The sequence below is a fragment of the Dromaius novaehollandiae genome, chromosome 2 (genome assembly GCF_036370855.1).
Source record: "Dromaius novaehollandiae isolate bDroNov1 chromosome 2, bDroNov1.hap1, whole genome shotgun sequence".
NCBI lineage: Eukaryota > Metazoa > Chordata > Aves > Casuariiformes > Dromaiidae > Dromaius > Dromaius novaehollandiae.
In genome coordinates, this window is record NC_088099.1 from 22,897,904 (window position 1) to 22,924,347 (window position 26,444).

The window sequence follows — 26,444 nt, forward strand, 5'->3', positions numbered from 1 at the left end:
ACAGAATGATAAACTGTCCCCTAAGGCAAACACTGCTATTGTGTACACTTGAAGAAAAACTGAAATTCTAAAATCTGAAAGGAATCTAATGAAGTACATTGTCAAATGAAAATAAAACAAAAAAGGAAAAATCTAATTTAAAAAAATGAGTTAGTGACTACATTTCTCTGAACTGGAGAGTTATATATAATATAGCTAGCCATTATTTTACATGCTGAGATCTAAGAAGTATCATCTGTGCATACTGAGAGCATCATTATTGAAATAATACCCAATGGATAGATCATCTACTGTTATATTTTTCTTATTAATTTGAACCTCATAGAAAAATATTAGTATTTACAGAATAACACAGTAATACAAGGCTGTAGAAAATGGCATAATTATTCCCAAAGTTCAAACTAGAAGTAGGAATAAAGGAAAGTCTTTTCAATTATTTTTTTTATCTACCCATCTATATCTTAGTAAGGAAAATATATTTAATTCACAGATCTGGGTATTACAGTAGCTTTTACATGAATGAAAAGCTGATATCACAAACTGAATCTGAAAATCTGAAATCATCAGTGTTTCCTATCATAGTCTAGATAACACTGAAGCAATACAGTAGGAAAGATTAATGTAAAGTTGTAACTAATGATTTCTTTTCTATGTAAATGGAAGTATCCCTACATTAAGTTAAATAAATAATTGCACATAGTAAAAAACTCTAAGAGCTTAGCTCTAATACTTCTGGAGCCAACATTTCAGTCATGCTCATTTATGTGAAACATGTAAATAAACAACAGAAAATCTGTAGCTCTCTGGGAGGGAATTTTTGAAGGGAATACATATTTGTGTGTGTTTATATAAATCTATGAACTTTTTAATCTGTGCAGGGAGAAGACTATTATTTGCATTGAAAAAAGCAAAGCTGGCCTTAGATTTCCAATTGCATAGATTGATTTCTGTTATCTGGAACATGCAGGTATTTTGTCAAACTACACGCCAGTACGTGCATCTTGTTCTTGGCTATCCACAGATGCTTCTGGTCCTCTCATTCTGGTTGAAATATCTAGTTGGGTTTGTTTTTTCTTGAGCTTCAGGTAGAAATAGACTGTACTTGCAGCTCCAACAGTAGAAAGGACTAGAACAACAGACAGCCAAATGATGCTGGTGGCAAATACTTTCTCCTTTTTCTCTCCTGTAAGTGGATGAAATAGAATGAACATCTTTGATTTTAAGAGATTTCAGAATCCAGTAATAAGTGAGATTACTTTGACTAGAATTCAGACAAACGTGATATGCACATAGCTTTTCAGTCCAACCAGTTATTTTACTAACAAAAAATACATAAAATAAAACTAATTAAGAAAAAATACAAAATTACATCTATTTTCTGTATCTAGATACAACTGAAGTTTATGGACTTTTTATTTTAAAATGCTTTTAGAATGAATATTTAGAAACCATTTAATTATGTGCTTGTTATATTTGAGCACCTCCTTAATTCTACTTAAAGAGTATGCTTACCTTTATTTTCTGGTGACACCTCTGTGTTTTCAGTAGCTTTCAGAAAGAAAAGAAAGTGTTTATTTTGAATGTTCTCAAAAGAAGAGAAATTTCAAAGTTCCTAAGTCCACATGCTCACCTGTTGGTGATCATTGCAGTCCCATGGGAGGTGGAGCTAAGAGTGTGTAAGCTTCTAACTTGACCTCCTCAGTCAAGTTACCCAGCAAGAAATGAGTTTATAGTAAGATTTCTGTATCTTCTAAAAGTGTTTACAGATGTGTTTGTTTTGAGAAACAGCCTGTTGGACCTAAACTCATCTTTAGTTGTTTACTGAAATGGGGAACGTTTCCTGAATGGAGGTCTTATGCATATTGGAAATATCTCATGAGCATCTTTATTCACAGGAGTACCGAGCTGAAAAGAGTCTTCTGTGAATTTAGCCTTCTGTTGAAGGCAACCCTTTTTTGTGATTGTGTTTGTAGAATGAACAGAATACTCTGGTAATTGGGCTTCCTAAACTTACTAGGTAAGGGAAAGATTAAGAGAAATACAGAGTTAAGGAAACAAAATCTTCAAGTTCTTGACTGCTTTAGTTTAATCTCATTTGGTAATTCAACCTTTGAATTTTCTTTCAGGTGATCATTTTGCTATCTGGTGTTCTGTTAAACATGATTCTATCGCACTGTATATAAAGAATGCCATAAAAATGCATGTAATCATATTCCTCTAGTCCATCAGCACAGAAGATAGTAATGAATCACCAGCTCCTTCATTTATACAAGACAGAGTTTTCATTGCACTCATCAAAACAAGATTTCTTGGGGGTAGTATATTCCACTGACATGAAGAGAAACTTGTTGCTTTCAAATTTAGGTTTGTGATTTTGGGGGAAAATTCTGGCTTTACTGAAAACCCACTTTTTGTGAAAAATGAGTGGTCTCTAGCCATTCGGTTTCCTACACACAGGTGACTGAAGTATCCAAGACAGCTGCATGGGGCTGATGGTTTTATACAGGACTTAAGGGGCATGCAGCCTTCTGAGGAAGCAGCTGGAAGCCACGTGGGATACCCAACTGTACCTGAAGCCTTGCTGTTTAGGTGGCTGAATCCTGCTATAGGTGTCTATTGGTTTTGCACATATAGCTATAATCATTCTTTCCAGTATGTGCACATATGCTTTATGATATATAATTTAGATACATTATGAGGCATTATTAGCCATAGCTAATATAAATATTACTTACTTTTTCTTTTTTTACAGATATATCCTTTTTTGAAAGAACAGACATTGCTGTTCCAGTACCCAGACAATGCACATATTTCTCCACACTGCTTATGCCTGTTGTTTGAAGGCTCTGCCATATTCCAGTTGACAAAATCTACTGCAGTTTTGTCTGTCCACGCCCATTCTTCTGATGTTTAAAATAAGCATGTATGGATAAAATACAGTGTTTTAGGCTGATAGAACATGTGATGGGAAAAACAAAAAAGTTACAGCATGAATAGATAATTAAATATTTCAGTTACAATTGCATATGTAAGCATGCCTTGAAATATACTTTATGTATTTGATAGAGATATATACTTTCAAGTATTAAAGTTGCTTTCTTTTTAATATAACTTATATAATCATTTTGTGTTGTCAGATAATATACGATTAAATATTTAAGATATTACCTATATCATTTTTTTTCAGTCCTATCCAAAAGTTCATTGATTTTCCATGAAGTACCTTAATGGTGTCTGACAGAAAGTTTGCTTCAGCGTAGTCTCTTATTGATACCAAGTTAGCAGCTGAAAAGTATTAATGAACACATTGCAATGTCTCATTTTCTTAAGCTTAATGGCCAGTTTAAGTCAATAAATACAGAAATTACATATTCTTGCACAGAATATTCACTAGTCTCATTATGTTTGTTGTATCCTATCTAGCCATTTTGAGCATGGCTGTGACCTGTGTGGATTCAAGTTAGCACTAAGACATGGATTTTAGGTTAGTTTTTTAGTATTTTGGAGAAAAAGAAGTGGTCTCCTGCAGTACTTTTGAACAGGTCCAACCACACCCCAAAATGTGCTGATATGCTGAAAGTAATACAGGTGATGTAGTCAGCACCATGTATCCTGCCATTATAGCTCTGTCATACAGCAGACATGGGTTGCTATTAGAATCGTGAATATGTCCAGAAGCTGTGTTGGGGTCATCAAGAAATAACCACCTTCCTGGCCTGGTCTAGCTAGAGTGTAGGCAAAAGTTTAGGAATTTAGTATACGTATCAACGTCAGGATATGATCTTTTATTCTGTTTTTTAGGGTAATGCTTTTCCTAGTAATTATGTGATCTGTCTTTTTATAGAAATATTTTGTGAATTTTATTGTCACTCAACTGTAAAGTAAAATGCCTTTGCAGAGCTACTTTTTTCGTTTACTCAACTGTAAGCCAGCATCTTAATACATGAGAGGAAGTGTTTAAAAATCCCTGTATGACCTCTTAATCTTAAGAGAGTAATTAGTCAGAAATATGATGTTGATGCATAAGATGTTGCTTATTCTTCCTCATAAAAAAGCAGTTAGAAGACACTGAAATTATGTTTTATCTCAGGAATTCTTGGTTAGCATTCAACAGAAATCAGAAATGTGGAGTAGAGCTCTTTTCCTCCCCTCTAATCTACATACAGCTCTTTTTCTCAAATAGTGGACAACACAGTGGAGTGTTCCAGAGGAGGGCCTGGATGACTGGCTGTGTTTTGGCAGTTCATGAAAGCTAAGTAACAGAGCTCATCCATCTCATTTGTTGTCCAGCCAGTGAAATCCAATTCATAAACAGAGCCCTGGAACTAACAAAGACGGCTTTCCCAAGGAATTGTGTCTTGTGGCTTACATTTTGTGTGGATTCCCTCTTGTTTAAGAAAGTAAAAGATAACACTGTAGTCTTCACCTCAGTGGGACACTAAAAGATTTTCTCTGCTCTACACAATTACTGCTTTTCATAGAACTAGGAGGAACTTAATATTTTTGAGATACTAATAGCTCAGCTGATAATGGAGATATCAAAAATACCTCTATCTCCAAAAATATTTAGTTTTATAGTGAAACAACATAAATACTTCTCTCAGAAAAAACAGGCTAAAAAGCACTGAGTTTGAAGTTTTTAAGTAAGATTTTCTTAGCAATATCACCCACTATTTTATTACTTTAATTATGTCTTCAGTCTTTCTGAAACGTGACACTCACCCAGTTGGGTACATTCCTGATAAGCTTGAGACCAGCTTCTTTTTCTGGAGGCCTCAAAGTAATAGCAGTGACCATGGAAAGGTGTCCAAGATTTGTGTCCTTTTGATTCAGGGCATTTTCCAGGGAGTTCTGAGGGCTCGGTAGGCGCTATTACTGATAAGAGATCAGGTAATTGTATTCAATTATTTTATAAAACTCGTTTTTACCATTATACTAGTAAGACAAAATTAAAAAAAATTATTAGGTTTGTCATCATAGAAGAAATGAAACATTCTAGAAAGAGCTTGGATATTGTTTTGATTTTGTGTTTGAGAGCATAATTTATTTCACATTTAGCAATCAAGGAGATTAAGAAAATATACTAGTTTTTAAGAACTATAGATTCTGTCCAATGATGATTTTTTAATGACTCTCATCAATAAAATATCCAGCTAGATTTTTGGCATAAATATATGCCTAATTAGTTAAAACTATTATTTTTAAAATGGCTTCTGACACTGATTTTTTTGACAGGATCAAAACCTTATACTAGAAATTGCGAATATGAATGAAAGTCTTGGCATTATTTAACATGATTTGCAGGTGTTTTCATTAAACTGCATCCTGAATAGATTCCATAGTGATTGATATAAGAGGAAAATTTCAGATGTGAAGATAAATGCAGATGGAATTAAAATTAAATGTTTTGCCAAATTACATTTTCTTCCTATGAGTCTTCCCGTCTATTTCTTTCCCTGTTGAGGAACATTCAGCTCTCAAATTAGATTTTGAGAATATTAAAGTGGAAAGAGAGATTACATGTCAACCTAAAGGCCTTTTTTCAAATTACAACATCTTAATATGTAGTTTTGCATGTAATTTGCATGCATCTTAGTATGTAGGTTGCATGTTTTGCATGTAATTTTTAATTTTCTAATGGGTCTAGAGCTTTCATGATGTTGAAGAAAACATTACAATATTTAGCTAAATTATGAAATCGCAGTTTTCCCTATTTCCATAGAAACTGTAGAAGTTTGTGCTTGAAAGGTGCCTCAAGGGGTTGTCTAGTCCATCCTTGTGTTCATAGGTTACATCAAGTAGATGTATAATTTTGCAATTTCCAACCTATTTGGTTCGTCCTATTTGTTCTTAACAACCTGTAGCAATGGACATTCCCTGACCTGTCCAATGTGTTTATTAAATGCTTCTGTATTGTACATTTAGAAGATTTTCCTTATTATCTCACACCCTCTTGCTGTATTTTAAGCCTGATATTCCATATCAAACTGGCATGGGATATAGGGAAAAAATTAATTTGATTTCTTTAGAGCTGTGTTTCATTATTTAAAATGATACCATGGTTTCTCCTAGTCTTTTGTTGTATAGACTGTCCAACCCCAATTATAATCTTTCCTTACAATTCTTGTTTCCTAGTTATCTGAAAACCCTAGTTGACTGACATCCTTTTCAAACTTTGGTGCCCCAAACTATACAATATTCCATATCAAAATAGATCTCATAGTCAGTGAATGAGTTTTCCTATTAGAATGAATAATTAAGAAATCAATGAGTAATCAGTCCCATGTTTTTCAGAGTTCCGGAGATGATTAGTGTGAATGGATTGACTTCTGGGAAGAATTCATGTCAATTTTTAAAATTAGTTAGTTAGCTGCTCGTGTCGTCCTATATACTAGTCCATAAAGCAAATATTTTTCCAGTTTCTTATGGTATTTGGCTCAGTTGATAAATCTCTGCACCCTCCAGTTAAAATACTTACATTCAATTGCTTACCATCAGATTTTTTACAGAGAGAAAGGAATTCTTCCTTGCATGAAGCTGTCTTCCAGGTTCCATCAGTATCTAGGTAGACACATGCTAATTTCTGTTTCGGTTCCCCACTGGACCACTTACTATAACCTAATCTCCATTTGTCAATCCACTGATACTTGCCGTTGGTCTGAAAGTAAAATCTATATGGTAATTTCAAGGTTGGTGAGAGTGATGTACACAGGATCGTCAGAGGACTTTCATAAAACTGGTATAGAATCATGTGCTTAATAATGCCAGATTTTTATGCTTGTAAATGCTTATTGCAATCAGCTGTACAGTGTCTGCTATACAAGAGTATGAACACAGAATAATTTTTTTATACCCTCTAGAAAAGTATATAATATTAATTCAGAACATTTTTCAAGCATTGGGAAATAGAAGGGAAAAAGTAAGGGGATGTGAAAGAACGCACAAAACTGGGAGTCAAGTAAGACATCATGTTCGTACCACCACCCAAAGGCCTGCACAGAGAATGACTGTGTGGGTGGAAGTGTTGATCAATAGCCATCACTTTTGTTGTATTTACCGTGACTGTGATTCATGGGGAAGAGTATAGCATGTCAAAACACACCTACAAGCCAAATGTTCCCCTTTCTCTCCCCTGTCATACAGCTCAAGTAGACATCTCACAGACAAAAGATTTTTCTCCATAATATTCTAACTTCTAAATGTGGAGTATTACACCAATTGCACTTTCAAAAGAAAGAATATATGCATAGGTCAGTATGTCCAGGTACCATATCATACAGGCTTCAGATTCCTTTAAATAATGTTTGCCTTTGTTTCTGTACACAACTGTATTTCTCTGCTGCTACCTTAAATAAAACTACTCTAGGGGGATATGTGTGAACATAAACACACATGTAACATACATTCCTTCACAGATCTCAGGTGTGCAAGCTAAGATATGGTGTCACTAGTCACTGGGATAAATAAACACATGGAGGGCAGGATGTACTCATGCATGTTGATTTTGGACTATCTTTAAAGCAAACTCATAATGTGGGAGATATTACTCATTATGTTGTCAGCCCTTTAAATGACTTCAGGCAATACACAGCATTGTGGTATACTGGTTTGCAGGAGCATTTCCCTGGGCTAAAGCATTTAAGAATTCTTAATTCACTAAAATCTCAACAGTGTGGCTTCTATTCATTGAACTTCAGCATTAAATGGGTATGGTACTGACATAAATTGTTGCTTTCAGCGGTACACTGACTGAAGTTCTTACAGGTTTCAAGATGAGAGCATGCAGTAAGATTCTTCTAAACAAAGAGTAAGACTGGTGCATTGTGAGCTTGACTATCTGTAATGTATGTGTTCTTACCATGATGCTATTAAGACCAATCCATAGAGGCTCTCCATATTCTTGTGCGAGTAAGAACAACAGTGATTGGCTATATGGATCTAAAATGCTGGCAAGTTCTGACGCTTTGTTATTACAGGATTTTTGTGCTTCTTCCCAATTCATTTTGGAATGGATGACAGAATAGCTAATTCCATCAGAATGGGCAGCAGTGAAGTCTAGCAGTGTTGCTGATGACTTAAATAATTTAGGATCTGTAGGAATAAGGGAGAAGGGAAAAAAACAGGAATAGGTAAATCTGGAGGACACGTATTTAACTTGAGCAACTGAATACCATCTTCATTATTGATGAACCAAGTAGTAAAGTGCTAATTTGAATAGAGCACTTCTCATTACATGTTTATGAGTAGCAGACAATTTCAAAAGAACAGTGAACATTCTGCATGAAAGGAGTACATGCTCAGCCTCTGGCAATTTTGAATCAGTGAATTCACAGTAGTTTTCATAGCAGTAAGTCAAAAACAGCACACCAACTGTATGTATTTTCAAACTATTCTGTGCTGCTTAGTATGACTATCAAGTTTATTTGGATAAATGTAATACTTGCCAATTATGATGATACATAGGTCATTATCAGCTTGTGTCATTAAAAAGTTTGTGGTTTTTAGCTGTTAAATTACATTATTGTAAAATAAAAATATTTCGTTTTCCTAAATTCTAGTATTTATCATTCCTTTTTCCAAAACACTGCTAAGCACTACTGAGATGCAAGATGGGCTGTGGATTTTTTTAAAGCTTTGCTGGTCCTTTACCTAAAAAAAATTATTTATAATGTATTATAAATTTCAAGACTAGCAAAACAGAACTCACCATTGTTCTTCTGGCATATATACCCTCTGGATTGGTAACACTCTTCATCATTCCATTTTCCTGTGTCATCAGCATGACCTTTCTTCAGAGAAACACAAGCAAACTGTGGGAGGAAGGGAAGGAGTATGAATACCTTGATATTAGAAGTTAAAAACCAAAGTACTGCAAACCTGGGACATTTCACTCCTTTTTTCTTTGAATTCTGATATCGTGGGTTTTGAATTACTACTCTAGAAACACCTTCCTTTGTGGCCGCCTTTGTTATGGACAGCTTCTACTTGGTATTCTCTTGTAAATCTTTGCACTGCTGCAGCTCAGCCTCCTTCTCCATTTGATTATTTTTTGAGAAGACATACTTGAAAGACACTACTACTTTCAGGAACATTTTATCACACCTTCTGTTTCATTGAATAATGAGCAGCTCCCAGCTAGATTTTTGAATAAGAATGTAATAAAAATGAAAGGAAGTTGAGCTTCGTATATGGCCCACAAAGGGACATTTAAATAGTGGTTATTTTTGACAGAATCATCTAATTGCAGAGCAATCAGGCTGATTATGAAACAGGAGTGGAGAAGACGGGCAATTGCTTCTTAAGCTTGAGTAATTTTTCGATGATATTTGACTCCTTTAAAAAGATTCTCCAAACGAGACAATTCAAAGTGAAGGAGAGAATTAGAATGTAGCCTTGCACATATTTTTTTGTGGAATATTTCCCAGTTGTTGGAGCTGTAGTAAAATAGACCTATGTATTGTGCTGCGTCAGACGTGTCTTGCTGCACACCTTGGACAATGACTAGATGAACAAAAGCAGTATGCATTGGCTGAGGTGTAGATTATGCTGGTTCTCTAGAGCTTTTATTTTTATTTTATTTTATTAGAGGTGTAAACGACAAAGTAAAGGGCAGAAGGACAGTGAGCAGGATGATACAGAATGAGAAGAGCAAGTTCTGAAAGGAGGATATGGAAATAAATGGGAAAAAGGCAATGTGGTGTAGAAATCAGTCTGTATTGGACTGAAGATTTAGTAGGCTGTATTATTTACAGCATTCTGGGGCTTAATTTCAGTACTGGTAGTGGTGAGAGTTTGACTGGTCTAGAAAGCACTCGACCTCTGTTGGTCTCTTGCATCTCAGTTACAATTTTAAAGAAGGAAGAAAAAAGTACAAAAAAATCAACTCTTTCCTGTTGCATGCTCTTCTCCTTCCCTATCAAACATGTGAAAATGTTCCCAATGCTTGTTAACTTTTAAAATTTGAATGCTACATTTAGATTTTCTCCAAAATGAACAGCAAATTACTACAAATAAGAAAACTTTATTCAGCCAGCCTGTCCCAGTATATTTGCAAAATCTTTGGCAAAACCACAGTAAGGACTTACCCTCTTCTGCACTGAGCTAGTTAAAAGTCCCAGAGGAAGACTGAATTGCTGAAACATTGTACCTCTAACCCCAGCTTCAAGGTAAATGAACAACTTGGGAAAAAAGGGTGAGGCATGTTTGTGGCAAATTGAACTGCTTACTTGAGGTAATATTGCTCTCCTGATTTAACTTGATGATAAACTCTAAGCAGTATTTACCTGTTGCAGATTGTGGCCATCTTCTGGATGTAGGCTTTGGAACAAAACAGGTTCTATAAGTTTGGGGCAATCTGCAGCCCAGTTTGTATAGCAAACAGCACTTCCGTCAGCCCAAACAAAGTTGAGTTCACTAAGTATATCATTCAAGCCAATCCAGGGGTCATTTGACACATCCTTCAAATGGTAAGTGAGAAAAGCTGGAAAAAAGGCAGTAGAAAAGAAGTTTAACATGTCATCAGTCAAGACATCAGCACATAAACAAATCCTCAAGTATTTTGTTTTTAAAGTCCTGTGAATACATTTTAATTAGTGTTTGATTGGAATTGTACCCAATTTGTTTAGGGCAAACCAAGGGTCCAAGCCTATGCCTGTGAAAAGTCTCAGAGAGTGGAAGTATTTGTAACTATTAAGCAAGACTAGTTCTGAAAGAACTACCTGCCTGACCATCATGATATCTACTGAATTTGCTTATTTCAACACTCGGAATGAGCTGATTGACTGATGGAAGCTACACAAGTAGCTAGATTTAGCTGCAAGCGAAAGCCTGGGAACATAGTCAAGGTGAAAATGTGTCTTCATGTGACATTGCTATAGCTGAATTAATTTGCAGAATTACGGCAATCTTTTCTGAGAGGTATAGTGATAGATCCCTTTCTGTTTCCGTCAGGAGCAGACCATGACTTACTTTGTTTTCTCTGTATCGAAAACTACAAACACCAGGTCTGGATTTGTTATTCTATGCTGATAATTCATACTCTATAAATAAATAAGTAAGTAAGTAAGTAAATAAAACTGTTTCTGTGGAACAGGAGGGAGCAACCCTTAGCATCACTAGCATGCTTGAGACAGCTGGTTTTAATTCTTCCAAAAAAGCTTTATGCCATGGCCATATAACCCATGTGAGTGTATGTATTATGAAATACACATATTTACATTTTGACTTTTTGCCATGTTCTTCTTTGCAGGAAATGACCACTGTGTATGGAATAAATACTGTCCAAGACTTAAAGAGCTGTTGCACTGTACCTCGTACTTGTTCATTATGTATGCTAGCCAGGTTTCCTCCAAGGCTGATACAAGCTCTTTGTGCTGTACTCCAATATACATAGACAGAGCCAAAAATTTTGTAACACTAGGGAAAAATGAGTTAGATTGTTATGAGTGATAGCAAAAGGAATTTAGGTTTGAATTACACTAATTTTAGTAGGAATTAGAGCAATTCAGATCCAGAAAAGCATTTTATAAAGTTAACAAGGATTCTAAGTCATATCACAGTCCTATCAGAGTCCAGGTCTGATACTCTATTTGCAGATTTTAAATTTATTCTGTATCTTTCTGCAAGTAACAGAATATCACAGCAAAACTCTAATAACCATTTATAAATCACAGGAGGGATTTGATGAGAATTTATCTGTCAACTAGCTCAGAGTTTTGAATAAGCCATACCTCATCATTAATAAAAGACAAGGACGTGCTGCTTCCTCAAAACAAAACAAAACAAAACAAAACAAAACAAAACACAAAAACCCAGCACAGCATTCCACATGGGATCACCTGAACTTTGTGAAAAGCAATATTTTTGACCTGTAGCCAATGGTCAATGAGCTGTTCTGTATTTATTCAGCCTTTCTTATTTTGTAGCTCTTTTATTAATGGAAATATATCACTCATGCTTTCTTAAAAAATACATAGTTACCACACAACCAATAGACATTCACCCTGAAATGGTCATTATCAGTGTGCCTAGTGTGTGTCCTCTCTATGCTTCCAGGGCACTCTCTGCTCGGTGGCATACCCATAGCACTCTCAGAGAGTAAGACTTGTGTAGTTTGTGGGAAGTAACTCTGACAACTGTAACAAACATACCAAAACTGAAATTCCACCATTGTAACAATTTTCTATATATTATAAAAGAGAACCATACGCACATCAGAGTTTGTCCCTTTGAAGATGAGAGAAGCATTCAGTTGAAGCTTTTTTAGATAGATCAGGCATTATTTCTGGTTTGTTCCAGCTCAGATGACTGACTCACACTTATGCTTTCTAATAGTTGTGCTTTTAGTTGAATTCGGTTGAACTTTTCTTTTTAAGCAGATATATACTATGTAACAATTTTGTCAATGTGTCTCAGATAACCACTTTTCAGGAAAACAAAAATCTTCATTTTGTAACAGTTACCTAACTGGTCCAATTTTTAATGCAACTTTGGATAATCACTGTCTAAAGAGAACCAAGAGACAAAAGACCTCTTATATTGCTTGCATACCTTCCCAAAGATCCATATTGTGCTTAAATGCATGTTATCATACCTGATTTTTAAATAAAAGCCAATCTTCAGGACATCCTCCTGGAGGTGGAGATACCATTGGAACAAGTGTTGCATTTATAAAACTCCTGTGCCTCTTGCAGATAAAGCCAGTGGAAAAACCACAGTGGATATCATTCCACAAGCCTGAAATGAATTTAAATTTAGATAAAGAAACACTGAATAAGATTGAAATTTGTGGGAAAATGAACTGACTTCCATGCTTATAGCTTTTTAAGCACTCTGTCTGGCAATGTTAGCGTGAGCGATGGCATGCTTCAGCTCTACTCTCCATCCCATCTTCGCTGCTTACAGACAGACCTTGATCCTGCTGTGACTGTGGGAGTAGCGGCTATATGAGGCAGAAGCCTTACGCTATGACTTATATGGCAATCCCCTAACCTCTGTGCAAAACCCACAGACACCTTTCTTACACTCAAGAGTGCAAGTGTAAAGTAACAATTTATCAGTGAAAACACAATTAAATGTGAAACTCCATATGCATATTAGGTCCTTAGGTATTTTCTGTTCCTTGGCTAGTTATACTCTACTTATTTTTTGAAAGACCAATTTGCCACTGATTTGAAGGGAACTTATTGTTTGTACAGCTGAAAAATTATTGCTCCAATCTTCCCCTGCATTCCCCATGAAAGTCATAATTTCTTATATTCCACTTTCATGACCAATATAGCCCCTGAACTAACCTCAGACATAATGACTAAAGTTTACTATGGGAGTTTTTCACAAAATCACTGGGAAAGAATGGATCAAAGTAGACAAGGCATGTTAACAAATGGGAGAAGAGAGATACCAATAAAAATACTCTTTCTAAAATGTTGTGCAACTCACCATCTTTTTTATTTAAGACAACACAATTTTCTTGAGCAGCTGCAAAGTTGGGTTCATCTGGTGCCCAGGCTACATAGTGAACTGGGCTTCCATCTGCCCAACTGAAAAAACCAGAAACAACACAGTAGCTGTTGGTCAGATAATGTTCATGAAACAGTTGAGAAAAATCTATTTTAACATAGCAATCATTTGCTAAAAATACTACAATTCTAAAAATATTTATGGCTGAGAATGTCTGTCTGTAAGTTGAATTTCCATTGGGATTAAAATGCCTTAGATAATGAAATCCCAGCGTGTCAAGTCAAAGAACAAAAATACCTTTACTTTTAAGTGGTTATCTATGTATTCATAGCATGTATATTCCCTATTAAAAAGCCTTTAAAATATAGTGATTTTACAATGTAGATAAACCAAGGGAGAGCACACATTTCAACATGCAATAAAGCTCTCTGAAACTGCTTCTAACTCCTTTGCAGTGCTCCTTTCAGAAATTACTCTAGTAGTAAAAAACTTGTGCACTGAATGCTATGAATATGGATGTAACTTGTTTACTTACCTAAACTGTTGATCAGCATCCTGAATTAATCCTATGAGATATGATTCCAGCTTGCCACTTTTTAAGATCTACACACAAAGATATACTTTCAGTTAGTGCTTGCTTTTACATTGCAGTTATTATAAAAAATTATTTTTGCGCTATTAAATCAAACAAATGAATACTGATTGTATAAATGATCTTGTGTAGTCACCAGAGAGGACCACCATTGAAGTAAATATTGTATATCGCATATTTTCGCTTCGTTATCTTTACTGCTGCTTCCCTAGTTTTGGCTGCATTACTGGTATGATCAAAGCTTTTAGAGTTGTTCTCACTTTTAAAAGAAACAAGGAAGACTAGAGGAAGAATTTACTATAAATATGTTGGTACGTAGGAGTAAATAAATCTAAATTTTCTTCTTAAGCAGCTGTGTAGTTCCAGTGTCTCAAGCTGTCTGTCCTCTGCTCCTTTCCTTTCCTTTCCCACACATAATAAACTCAAGCATCTGACAGTGTGACGAAGAAGGGAGGCTCTGTGGCCACGTCTACTGTGGCCAAATCTACTGTGGATAAAATGTAGTAACGATATTATGTGACAAGCTGGTTCTCTTGCAGTTCGTGAGCATATGCAGTAGAGCATACACACCATATACAGTGAAACACATAGTTAAATTTCCTCTTACATATTTCCACAAAAACTTTCTTTCATTATTATTTCCAATAGTAACAAGGTCTCCGTAATTCTTTTTGCAGAACTTTCTGGCTTTTTCCATAGAGGCACTTTCTGTGCTGCAAAAATATTGTTTGCTCCCTTTTATAATCCAGCCGTCTTCAGTGACTTCATATGCTGCAACACAGAAAAGGAATCTCCATATTCTGTACCGGTCTTATATGAAGCTGTTCATGTTACACAATATTGCTCTTTGGATAAGAGGATATAAACAGAAAACTTACTGGCAGCGGGGCTTGCAGGTTCCGATTTCAAGGGTGCCCCTGTAATGAAAAAATGAAGATGTAAAATGCTTCCTGAATGTTCGCCCAGTGGAAATGTTCAATTAGTGAAAATGAAATTAGTATCAATCCATTTTCTGTGTTTAACACATTCAGTGAAAAATGTACTTACTCAAAATTTTTGGTGCAGAGAAAGAGTATATGTTCAGGAAATAACAGATGTGTTACAGCTCTACATCTCTGTACCAGTAGATTTTTGGTAAGTGCATCTTGTGCATCGTGAATGTTGCCTAAATTTGGTGAATGTAGTTAGTCTGAATGAATATTTGTTTCTGAAAGAAAATAGAACAGTGAAAGTATGTTACTTGAGTGTCAGTATACTTGCTCTGCACTCTAATAAGATTCTTTATGGGTGTGGTCTTGTATCTGAGCAAGAAATTCAAATACTAAAAAAACCTGCTTCAAAATACTTTTAATTTTATTGGTATTCATTTGCTGGTGAAAATCAATTTTTTCCATGGAACTACTTTGTGAAAAATCACATTTGACTGAAAATCCGCTATTGAGACATAATTTAAATGAATGATTCAGGCATGAAGCTGAGTAGGATATTGGAGCATTATATCTCTAAACGTGGAAGGCTGAGAGCTCTAAAAAGTTAAAACAAATGTTGACCTTAATAAATTTATTCCACAGGAGTTCATTGTAATGTTTGTGTTGTTTTATATGTAACAATATTAAATGAAGCAGGTGACATACATGCTTGGCTGAAAAACATTATGTGCCCTTTAAAAACAATCTCTTGCATGGCTGGTGAAAAGATTTAAAAGAAAAAAATAGATGTAAGTTCTGGAAGTACAAAGCATTATGATCTTTTCAGCACCTTTCAATATAAAACTATGCACTACTGACTAATGATGGTAATTTCTTCAGACTATAATTTCTGCCACTCATACACTAATAATAATTAATAAAATATACAATTATTATTGACACTTTTGCTAATAATTTTTGGTTGTGCTAATCACTCAGTTGAAGAATTGCAAAGGAACTTATCAAACAAGGTATCGTCAGAACATCTCTTTGAGATACGTATGCATGACTGTTACTTTTTTAAGCATGGGAAGTTGACACAGAGCGACTTGGTTAGAATCAGATTATTTTGAATCAATCACCAGCATGGAAATGATCTTTTTAAAAAAAGCATCATTTTTAATATTAATCCTGACTGCTTGTGTGAAGGAACCTAAAGAGAGGCACTAAAACAATGATTCTGTTAAACTTGGAAGTAAAATATGTGACACAATACGAAGTTATAGTTGGTTCTTCTCTTATAACACTGGATATATTTCATAACAGTTGCTACACTTAGAAAAAACAGAAGTATGAACATAGAAAATTCTGCTACTGGTATGAAACGAGAATGTGAGTCCACCTATTGCCTTAAAGTATGCAAACTGTGAAGCCTGGATTACTGTCTTTTCATTATAGCAAACCTGTTATTATCTCCGTTTCTTTATATGTCATCTTACACAGAAAATGATTCTACTATGCTGGTAGTCTTGTCTGAACTAAACCAGGTGACTAATTTGCTCTTGTGTTCAGTGTCCTAGCTCCACCTGAGGGGAGCATAGAAGTTTCGCTTCACACAAGATACTGAGATTTCAGGTAATCTTCTTTGCAAATTGTAACCCTTGCTTTCTCCCTCAACCCTCCAATTTGGAGTAGTTCCCTACAGGTGAAAGTTCCAAGAAAAATATAGTTCCATGTCAGTCAAAGCTGCTATTTTGGCAAAACCTGCTTTCGAGCAGAGTGATGGATTTTACCAGATGAGCCTTTGAGGTGGCTTTCCCCTTATTTTCTATGATTATATAAGCAAGTATATTTTCAATAAAACTTATCAAATAATACAAAATTTTAGAACTGTATATAGTTTAGGATGCTGAGAAATGACAAACTAAGGAAAAACTAGGCTTAATCTCCATCTAACTCTTCTTATTTCAGATATGAGCAAGCTTACCTGACCAGCTTTGTTGGTCTGAGCCCTGAGAAATACTTTTGGATTGGTCTCTCAGATATGGAATTATAATTAACAGTTGAATCATTGTATTCTTAAAGTATTACTATGTTTTGATTCATTTTTCCTTATGCAAAATTCCTGCGAAATCAACCAAATCTTCCGAAGCATACAACTCAGGGAACTTCCTATTTTAGTAGAGTGTGATTCAACTTAAATTTCTCAGACCACCTCTTCTGTGAGCTTAGAAAAAAAGTAGCCTACCTTTCTTTATTTCACAAATCCAGTCATGACTGTATTCACAGTGCATGTTAATCCACGACATGGAAGACTCTTCATCGATTGTTCCACAATATTCAAATCCAATATTGTAAAAATAACTTGTTTTCCTGTAATTCACCTACAGTAGAAACACAGTGTTGACTTTTGTTCTTCTCTTACAAGGAAAGGAGTGTCAAGCCATGGAAACAGCTCCAACAATGAAAAAATCAGAAGGAAACTGGGAGAATCTGACACTCACTGGCGATCCGTCACTCCAGGAAAGCCCACCGTTAGGATCCAAACAGTGTAAATCTATCCAGAAGGGCCAAAACGATGGGGATTTGTTTCTAGAGTGTGAAAAAAGGTATTATGGAAGAAGAGGATGTATGTGGTTAGCTGCATTAAATTTTACAAGTTCTATAGGAAAATAACACATTTATTAGAGGTTTAAAGGAATATTCAAAGCTTTGAAACAAATAATATAAATGTATTTTACATAGTTGCAAGGTCCAATTTAGGAACTCCAAAAAAGTATTTATAAATTGATACCCATATAAAGTTTTTTTTCAATTCTTATGACAATGACTATAAACAGAAATAGATTTTAAATGAATTATCTCAGGAAAGAATCAAGAATTTTTTTTGTTTATTCTTGTATAATGTATTGTTACACCAAAGGATCAATTATTTGATGTTTACTTACATTATTAAATTTTCTATCAGTCTTTGCTCTTCTTCATTTTTAATGGCAGCCAGGTCTCCTCCTATTTCTCTGCAAAAATCTCGGGCTTCAAACCATGTTTTCTTTTGGTTTCCTTCTCTCACAAAAATCTATAGATAAATTTTACAGTGGAACACTGTTTACACTGTAAATATTAAAAATAAAACTGACTGCCTTGTATAAGCAATGTAGGAAAACAGTAAATTATAAAACAGTAAATTATAAATAAGCACATATAAAATGGATTAAAGAACATGCTACTTAGCTAATCTTACATATCACTGATACAGTGATAATTGGAGTGATTTCCATTAATAGTCTGTAAAAAAGCTTACTACATTTGTACTATAACGTGCCATTCTCTGAAATTTAGACTTTCTATCTATTTGGTACTCCTCTGTCTCATGAGCAGGATTGTTGGAAAAATTAATACTTACTTTGAAGCACAAATTAGTGCTACTGTTTGTAGTCCAACCCACAGGACATTCGGAATTTGAAACTGCTTCAGGAGCAAGAGGAAGAGTCATTTTTTCAGCTAGTTTTTTGCAAAGAAATTTTGCCTTCACTTCGCAGTTCTGAACATCCCATAGTCCAGCTGTATTTCCAGTCCTCAGGACGACACAACCTCCCTTCCTCCCATTGCGAGACGTAAAACAAAATTAAAATGTATTTTTAAGTGGTTCCCCTGCTGTATTTACAGCTCATGTGATTCTTTTTTAAAAGATTGTTGGAAATAGAAATTATAATGTCTGCTCAAAGGAGGAGCTTTGTAAAGACAGGAAACCGGCAGGCAGAGTCCTTCATTATCTTCACTCCCCCCTTGAAAAGCTTTAAAACCCAAGTGGATAAGCAGCCCGCTGCCTCTCTCTTTCCTATGCCACTCCCTGCAAGGGTTTGGCAGCCCGTCACCTAGAAGGGATCCAAAGCCATCAAGGAACTTAGGAGCTTCTGAAACACCCTCACCGTTACTGTATTACTTACAGAGAATGGCAGTGTCTAAGGTGAATCCTTCTCAGCTCACTTCAGCCACCTCATCATTAAGCTTATGATGAACTTCATTGTTAGAGTCCCTTTCTGTATGTACATGTTCAGAGTGTGCATGTTCAGAGAATTCATCACATTTTTTTTTTCTAAGCACACAACAGGTAGATTTGACTGCTACCATAGAGTAGATATTTAACTTCTAGGTGGTTTAAGTTTAATGAGATGAATCCCATCCTAAGTGTTTAAGGATATGCAATAACCTGTGAAATGAAGCACAACACACAGATTTCTGAGCACAAATCAGATGAGTTGTCTTCTGTAGCAGAAGTAGTGTAGCTGTGGCAGCACTGTGCTGAAATTAAAAAGTTAGCCTGAACATAGCAGCACATTTACACAGCTTTCAAGCTCTGCTTTCAAGACCCAAGCATGTTAGCTTGGCTTGATGCTGCATTAAGCTTCCAATAGCTCGCTGGGAGCCAGCTCGGGTACTTCCAGAATGACACTGCATTGCATGTCGTCAACATGTCCTCAGTTATCCAACAATAAATACAAGTTGGAATAATATGGATGAATCAATATGGTCTTGGAAGAAATAAAATGAGGTTACTTTGGAGCAGCAAAAAGCTCTTTACGATTTGAAGCTGAGAAGTTTGTAGAGTCTAAAAATACTTTTCAGATGGTTTTCCATGTGTTTTCTCTAATTCTATCCTTTCCCCCATGTCCACTCAGTTCGATTTTGCACTTGTAAGTAGTTTGAAAGCAAGGAGTAAATAAAGAAGCATGCTTGTAGCACCATATGTCAAAGATATTCCTAACTAATATTGCAAAGGCAGAATGTCTGTATGTATCATTATGGATATGTTTCAGTACTGGCTAGTTGGGAACAGTTTGGAATTACAACACAGAAAATTCATTAATGTGATAAATCGTTTCAGAAGAAGAACAACAACACTATGAGAACCTTACATGGTGGCTCAATGAGGCAGCTGCAGCACACGGTTCAAAACAGTGTTTTTCTTTGCAGCAGTGAAAAATGGATGTAAAATTCAGAATATTTCATGTTCACTTGGCAGTGGTGTGAATGGTTATACAGGGGAAAATAAAATCGACTGCATTCTGGTGGCTGGTAATACTTGCTCCTTAATAACAGGAGAGCGTTTAAGATACCAAGTTTTGTGGGTTTGGTTTCTGTTTTGGTAGTTTAACAGCAGGTGTGACAGACGGCTTCACTCCTGTGGGCCAGGTTGTGCTTTAAGAGGCTACAGCTGGGCAGAGGGGAGAAAGCTACTTGGTTGGCATATCCTGGCCGCTCTACAGCGGTTTGGTAGGACTCTCTGCAGGGAAAGAAAACTGTTTCTTCCCTGATAGAAACTTGGCACTTGCAACTGTGAGGAAAAGTTTTGGAGTGTGGAAAGGGGCAGGCACAACTGAGAGAGAGTCAGCAAGTGCTCAAGTCCACCAGGCAGACAAGGTAACCGGTATGTTAGGCAGGCTTCAGCCATTATGGAAAGAAACAGACTTTTTCAGGAACCCAGTGTTACAGAAGCTCTCACAAGCTAGGAATTTCCTACGGTGCTGCATTCAGAGCTTGTCTGTAAGAAATGCGCTGCCTACCAGCATGCGCTGCACAACGGAAATCTGTCTTCCAACCCTTCATTTCTGTCCAGTCTCATTCTGAATTTCCTGTTTCAAAAATTGGTTCTTCTAGTGTACATTAAATAAAACTAGTTGCAGTCATTAGGAAAAAAACCCACAGTAAAGCAATCAACCCACTGGTGCTTGGTATGCTTACTTAAAGGTGCTGGTGCACCACCTCGAGCTTTGGCTGACTTGGGGTCCTGTCATAGCAGACTAAACTGATGTCCCCCCAGAATGGCTCAGGGCAGTCCAGAAGCAAGCCCAGAACTAGAAAGGACACTAGATGAGGCACATTGGTGATGAGCCAACAATAATTTACGACTCTTCTATGTTGATTCAATTACTGAAATGTTTTGATTCACTGGGACCAAATCAGACAGTTGCTCAGAAAAACTAGGCGTGAAGAGCTTCCTCTGACCAAAACCTTAAGGCATAACTATTAGGAGTTAAGATTTTGCCAACCTACAAGACTGCCTTTGACCAGGGATGGTTAAATGTAGCATCACAAAGAAAGGAAACATAGCAGGGTTATAGAAAGGACATGTTCTAAAGTAAATAGCTGCTGGCGAGGAAGAAGAGAATAAAATATGGGACCTCAGTGAATGTGTCGAAAGTATGTAGGTCTGTCCTTGCCGCCAGTAAGCAGTGAGAAGACAATGGGAAGGACAGCCTTGTATGCAGATTTTTTTGTTTCTTTACATCTTTTTCTTTGTGAAATTAAACAGTACTTTAAGAAGGCAGCTATCATGACTGTGCATCACTGATCCTAGGTGCTGAGAGAAAGAATGGTGGCTGAATGCAGTCACACTGGGCAGGGGAATCAGCAAAACCGCAAAAATTCACTTAGTAATGTGCGAAATCATGCAGCCTGGCATCCTGGCAACCTGGAGAGGTGTTCTTAGAAAGACCACTGAGGATGTAAAGGTACGTCTGGCTCTCTAACCATGACGCCGTGCACTAAGTAGCATTTGAAAACTGGTAACTGCTGAATGTCACTCTTCCCCAGCACGGGACCTGAAGATCCAGCTTCTAAAACACAGATTCAGATGACAGACTGCACATGACAAAGAGTACCGGGCACTGCTGAGTTCCAGTTCGTGTACAGCACAGCTGCACCGTCAGCCCACTTGAACATCCCTTGCTCTTCCATATCTGAGAGACCAATCCAAAAGTATTTCTCAGGGCTCAGACCAACAAGGCTGGTCAGGTAAGCTTGCTCATATCTGAAATAAGAAGAGTTAGATGGAGATTAAACCTAGTTTTTCCTTAGTTTGTCATTTCTCAGCATCCTCAGCTATACAACAATGAATGATGTCTCCTTTACACATATCTCCTTTATATAGAGTCTCCTTTATAGTCTCCTCTCCCATATAATCTCTCCTTTTACATGGAAATACCTCACTAAACTAGCTAATCAGATGGCCAAACTTCAGTAGCAGTTGAAGCTCTGCTATGCTGAAAAAAGGCTTCTTACAGAACAGAGAAGCTGTGGCCTTTCCTTACAGAGTACAGTACTGGAAAACAGGAAGATATATGATACATTTAGTTAAAAAAGACACACTGTATTTTCTGAATATTTTTTCCTGAAAAATGACATTTTGCAATCCTGGTTTAACTTTTTTTTCCAAAAAGTTCTCAACTATTTTATAAAATTCCAAGCACAGTCCATCAAAAGGACAGTTTTATAACTCTTTTCATACCTATCTCCTACACTTGTTAAATAACCATTGCTCCTTTCACAGGCTTTCTTTGCCTCCAGAAATGTTACAGAGATATGTCCGACTAGATAGCAGTAAAAACCGTGTCTTTCCCAGCCCTGTAAAGAAGAACACATGGTGCACATTTGCATATATAACAGCATGTGTTATAGCATTTGAATTTCAATGTACACTTTTAAATCATCATATTGTTTATACAACAGAATACCATAATACATTAATTTGAAAACCAGTGGACCAGTGGTAACTGAGCTTAGTAAGCGTCCAGAAAGGGAGAGATTTAATGCATATGAATCCATCTCTTTTGACAACTAATGACTGATAAGTTTTAACTGATAAAAAAAAGGTCAGAGGTGCACAAAATGGAGAAGCAAATAAATAAAATTCTTCCTTGCTCAGAACCGAAGAGAGGAGTCTGTGTTATAGTGAGATACTGACTCAAATTTCCTGATGTGTCTGTTTACCATATGAACTCTTGAAAAGCAATACCCTTAAAATTGCTGTTGAATTCCACGTCACTTTTCCCTTTTATACCAGCATAAGATACGCTTACTGCATGCAGGAAAGGTAGAAAAAATCTGTGTTCAGTATTTTGGTTCTGCCTCGTTCCAGCTAGGGCAATGTGCCTCTGCTTTGTTTCCTGTATAGAGTTGTGGGAAATGTTATTAAATATTGAAGAATAGTAAATAGAAAAGTAAAAGGAGGGAAAAATAGAAGAAAAAAACAGTAGAAATACAAATCACTTGTTCTGAAAATCATTTCACTCAACAGTTTGATGGATTTGATTTTGGCTTCATTGTTATTAATGAGTTTTGGCATCATCTTGCATCATGTCACATAGCCCAGAATCCAGCCCAGTCTCTTCTGTATCAGATAACCACATGATTGGTAGAACAATATAACAAAATAAGCAAAATAACCTCACGAGGCTTCCACCTTATTTGCAGACAGTTCTGAGAGAGAATGGGGTTGACTCAACTAAAAATTTTTCAAAATACCTTTATTTTAAATGAGGAAACATAGTGTCTCTCCTGAAAATTATCACCATGAATTTGATTTGCAATCACGCTTATAAGGAAAAAGTGAAAGGGTAGTTTCAGTGGCAAGTGGAGATTGTGAAGACAATGGATTTTTGTTAACTAAAGTCTTAGTTACCCTTTATCCTTACCTTCAGGCAAGCAGGATCAGTCTTCACTGTCCCAGAAACTCCTTGCAGTGGCTGTCTTCTGCAGATGTAACCTAACCTCCTATCACAGGCACTGTCTGCCCAGTATCCATCCTAGATGCAGTTTGGGAAGAGGGGAAAACCAATCAGATGGATCTGTTTCATTTACAAACTTTTTTGATTCTTTTTTTACAATAGTGCTTCAATGAGAAAATAAAGATGCTTATTTTCTGAATGAATTCGAGCAATCTGTGGTTAAAGTCCAGGTTATGTTAGGCTGGACTAATTAATTGTCAGAGGCAGACTGTTAAGGATTGCCTAGTATGTAGTATACATTCAAAATCAGATATGAATTTATGTAGTTATTTCTGTAATTTTGTAAAAACCATCTTCCTGAGTGATGAATAGATACTGTTCCTCGATTTATTTCTAAATTTCATTCATGAACTAACTAAAAATGGAAACAAAAATCAAATGGTATAGTACCGCATGAATATGGCATGATTTTACCTCTCCTGCCATAATAACACAATCTTCTTGCCCGCTGGTTGCATGGGTTGGTTCTCCACGCAGCCATTTGGTGTATGTCACAGGAGTCCTGTCACTCCATTCAAAATACATTTGAGTGTTGAGGTCATTCAGACCGATCCACAGCTCATCAGTAACTTCTAGGAAGAGAAATTCATCTGTGTTAGTGCCTCAGCTGTAACACTCTACAAGAACAAGTTTTTATGGAGATGAGCTGAAACCGCTATGTTACAATATGAATTCGTTTGGGTTAAATGGCAGTGGAGTCTATTTTAAGATCTAATTCTTATTCTTTTCTTCTTTCAAGAAGTTAAAATAGAGCTACCAGCAGGAAATGAAATTGTTCAGCTTTATCAGGAAAAGTTCATTACGTATCTACAGCTACATAATGTCTGAGGAAGATAACCACCAGCCCACATACTGCTGTAACTGGAGCTGTGGTTTCCTTGAAGTGATTTCTTGCAATGAAAAACAGCAATGAAGAGAGGGTAATAATGATTCCTCCTGCTTTTTTATTTATTTATCTCTGAGCTTCCTTATCAATATTCGTCTCAAATTAATAAGGAGCTTTTTACAAATCCTGTAAGATTTCTAGTATTATAATTTTCCATTTGTACCAAGCATTGCCCCATAGAAGTACTCACCGTACCCAAGCTGAGACAGTATAAAGCCATGCTCTTCAATGTTGTGAATACTGGCCAGACTGCCGTTGCTCTCTTCGCAGGAAAGCAAGGCTTCTTTCCATGCTCTGGGTTCTCTGTGAAGCACGTAACAGTGATCTGCATAGGGCGACCATCCTTCTGGGCATGCAACAGGCTGTGCGACCCCTCAGAATAAATAAATACTTCAAGTTTTAAAATGATTCAAGCTGAAGTTTCAAATAACTGCAGTTACATTTGAAATTGAGTAATTAATTAATTAGAATGAAAATAAAGCAATTTTAAATAGGCAGCTCTTCTATTCATTCCACATATGTATAAAACATTGTAGTCTATTTGCTTTTACAGAATATAATATTATTTTAAAAAAGGGAAAATAATGGAGCCAGTAGTAACTAGGTTTCACTAGTGTGAAATGTTCACTTTTGGGCAGACAAATATTTTAAACTTCCATGTACAATGTTTCCAGACAACATACCACATCCAAATATGTTTTGCATATTTCATAAATGCCTTACTCCTGCAGCACAAGTAATTCTCTGAGGACATGATAGCTTTCCATGATAAATCTCATCAAATAAATCACCAGAGGCAAAGAGCTTGATTTTGTATTTGAAAAGTGGCCTGAAGGAACTTCTTTTTGCTGTGTAGGTTACCTGTGATTCCATGACAAGGTGGTTTAAGCCAGTACGTGCCATCTTTCTAAGCCTTCGGTGATAAGCCTAGATCTTTCATTAGCATACACTACAGGAAAGGTGAAGCATCTCTAATTTTATTTTCTTGTCTGCTGGAATGTTCAAGTTCAAGGCACTTTTGGGATAGTCTATGGCTTAGATCATTGCTTCTGTTTTCCTGAATAATAACATGAAGTAAAAATTGCTGTTGTTGTCTCTGGGTTCCAGGAACTTTTCCAGTGTTTAAACATACTTGATTAATGAAATAACAGCACATTTTGTTCTGTGCCACTCAGCAAAGTAGAAAAAAGAGTGAAAATGCTTTTTTTTTCTTTTGTAATAACTATGACAGTTCATCTCAGTGACACAAATTCTAACTTCATTGTAAGTGTTTTCTTTGTTTGACCTACCTGAGGGAAGAACGAAAGGATCTAGCGTGGAGTTTTCCTTTTTACAGATATAGCCAACTTTCTGTTCACATTGCTGGTTCTCCCACTGAGCATCTCTGCTAGGATTTAGTACTGCACAAAGATTCTCGGGCTCAGGAGAAGGGCTTCCTTCATAGAATGAAAACAAAATTATTTTTATGTAATACAGGTTTTATATCAGCAACTAAAAGAATAATTTATTTCCAGCCTTTTCATGCATCAGTTATGAACTCATCACTTCATTGTTATTGCTATTCTTCTACTGGAGATAAGGAAATGTTATTTAAAAGTAGCCATCAAAACAATAATATTTTTTAGAGGCTTATTGCATAACTCACACTTTCTGCCATATTTGATTGCATGATTGCTGTTTCAAAAATAAGACATTCCTATGAGTTTTGTGGAAATTGCCAGCTTGTACAGAAGATAGACTAAATTTAGAACACCCTGAGGGAAAGGCTGCAGAGAGTCCTCAGTTCTCCTTGCCCTTCTGACTGCTTGATCAGCATGTGCATAGGGGTCAGTCATATGTCCATTAAGGATGTATGCAGCTTGCGATCAGCCATGGCACAACTGACGTTCTTGCCCAGTCAGTAGATGCTGGTCTTGAGTCCAGACATTTAAGGGATACCTGGTACTGCCACAGAAGAGCTGCTGGACACAGAGCTCTAGGGAATCAGAGCTGACAGTTTCATGACTCATGAAAAATCTTGTTTTATATATGAC

General features: G+C 36.3%; 1 protein-coding gene across 1 annotated transcript in view; it reads right to left on the bottom strand.

Annotated features, from left to right (window-relative positions):
• Positions 1-220: 220 nt before the first annotated feature.
• The window catches only part of LOC112982417 (macrophage mannose receptor 1-like), a 34,296-nt gene continuing 8,072 nt past the window's right edge, over positions 221-26,444 (bottom strand). Inside the window, 25 exon segments of the mRNA XM_064505970.1 lie at positions 221-1,183; positions 1,513-1,548; positions 2,736-2,903; positions 3,169-3,285; positions 4,723-4,875; positions 6,493-6,658; positions 7,859-8,091; positions 8,708-8,810; positions 10,284-10,480; positions 11,310-11,415; positions 12,593-12,735; positions 13,438-13,538; positions 13,994-14,061; positions 14,658-14,821; positions 14,929-14,967; positions 17,207-17,342; positions 17,463-17,550; positions 17,907-18,034; positions 18,362-18,557; positions 21,602-21,769; positions 22,247-22,362; positions 23,433-23,543; positions 23,940-24,097; positions 24,602-24,784; positions 25,701-25,847. Of these exon segments, the coding sequence (XP_064362040.1) occupies positions 981-1,183; positions 1,513-1,548; positions 2,736-2,903; positions 3,169-3,285; positions 4,723-4,875; positions 6,493-6,658; positions 7,859-8,091; positions 8,708-8,810; positions 10,284-10,480; positions 11,310-11,415; positions 12,593-12,735; positions 13,438-13,538; positions 13,994-14,061; positions 14,658-14,821; positions 14,929-14,967; positions 17,207-17,342; positions 17,463-17,550; positions 17,907-18,034; positions 18,362-18,557; positions 21,602-21,769; positions 22,247-22,362; positions 23,433-23,543; positions 23,940-24,097; positions 24,602-24,784; positions 25,701-25,847 (3,428 nt within the window). The 3' untranslated portion in view covers positions 221-980.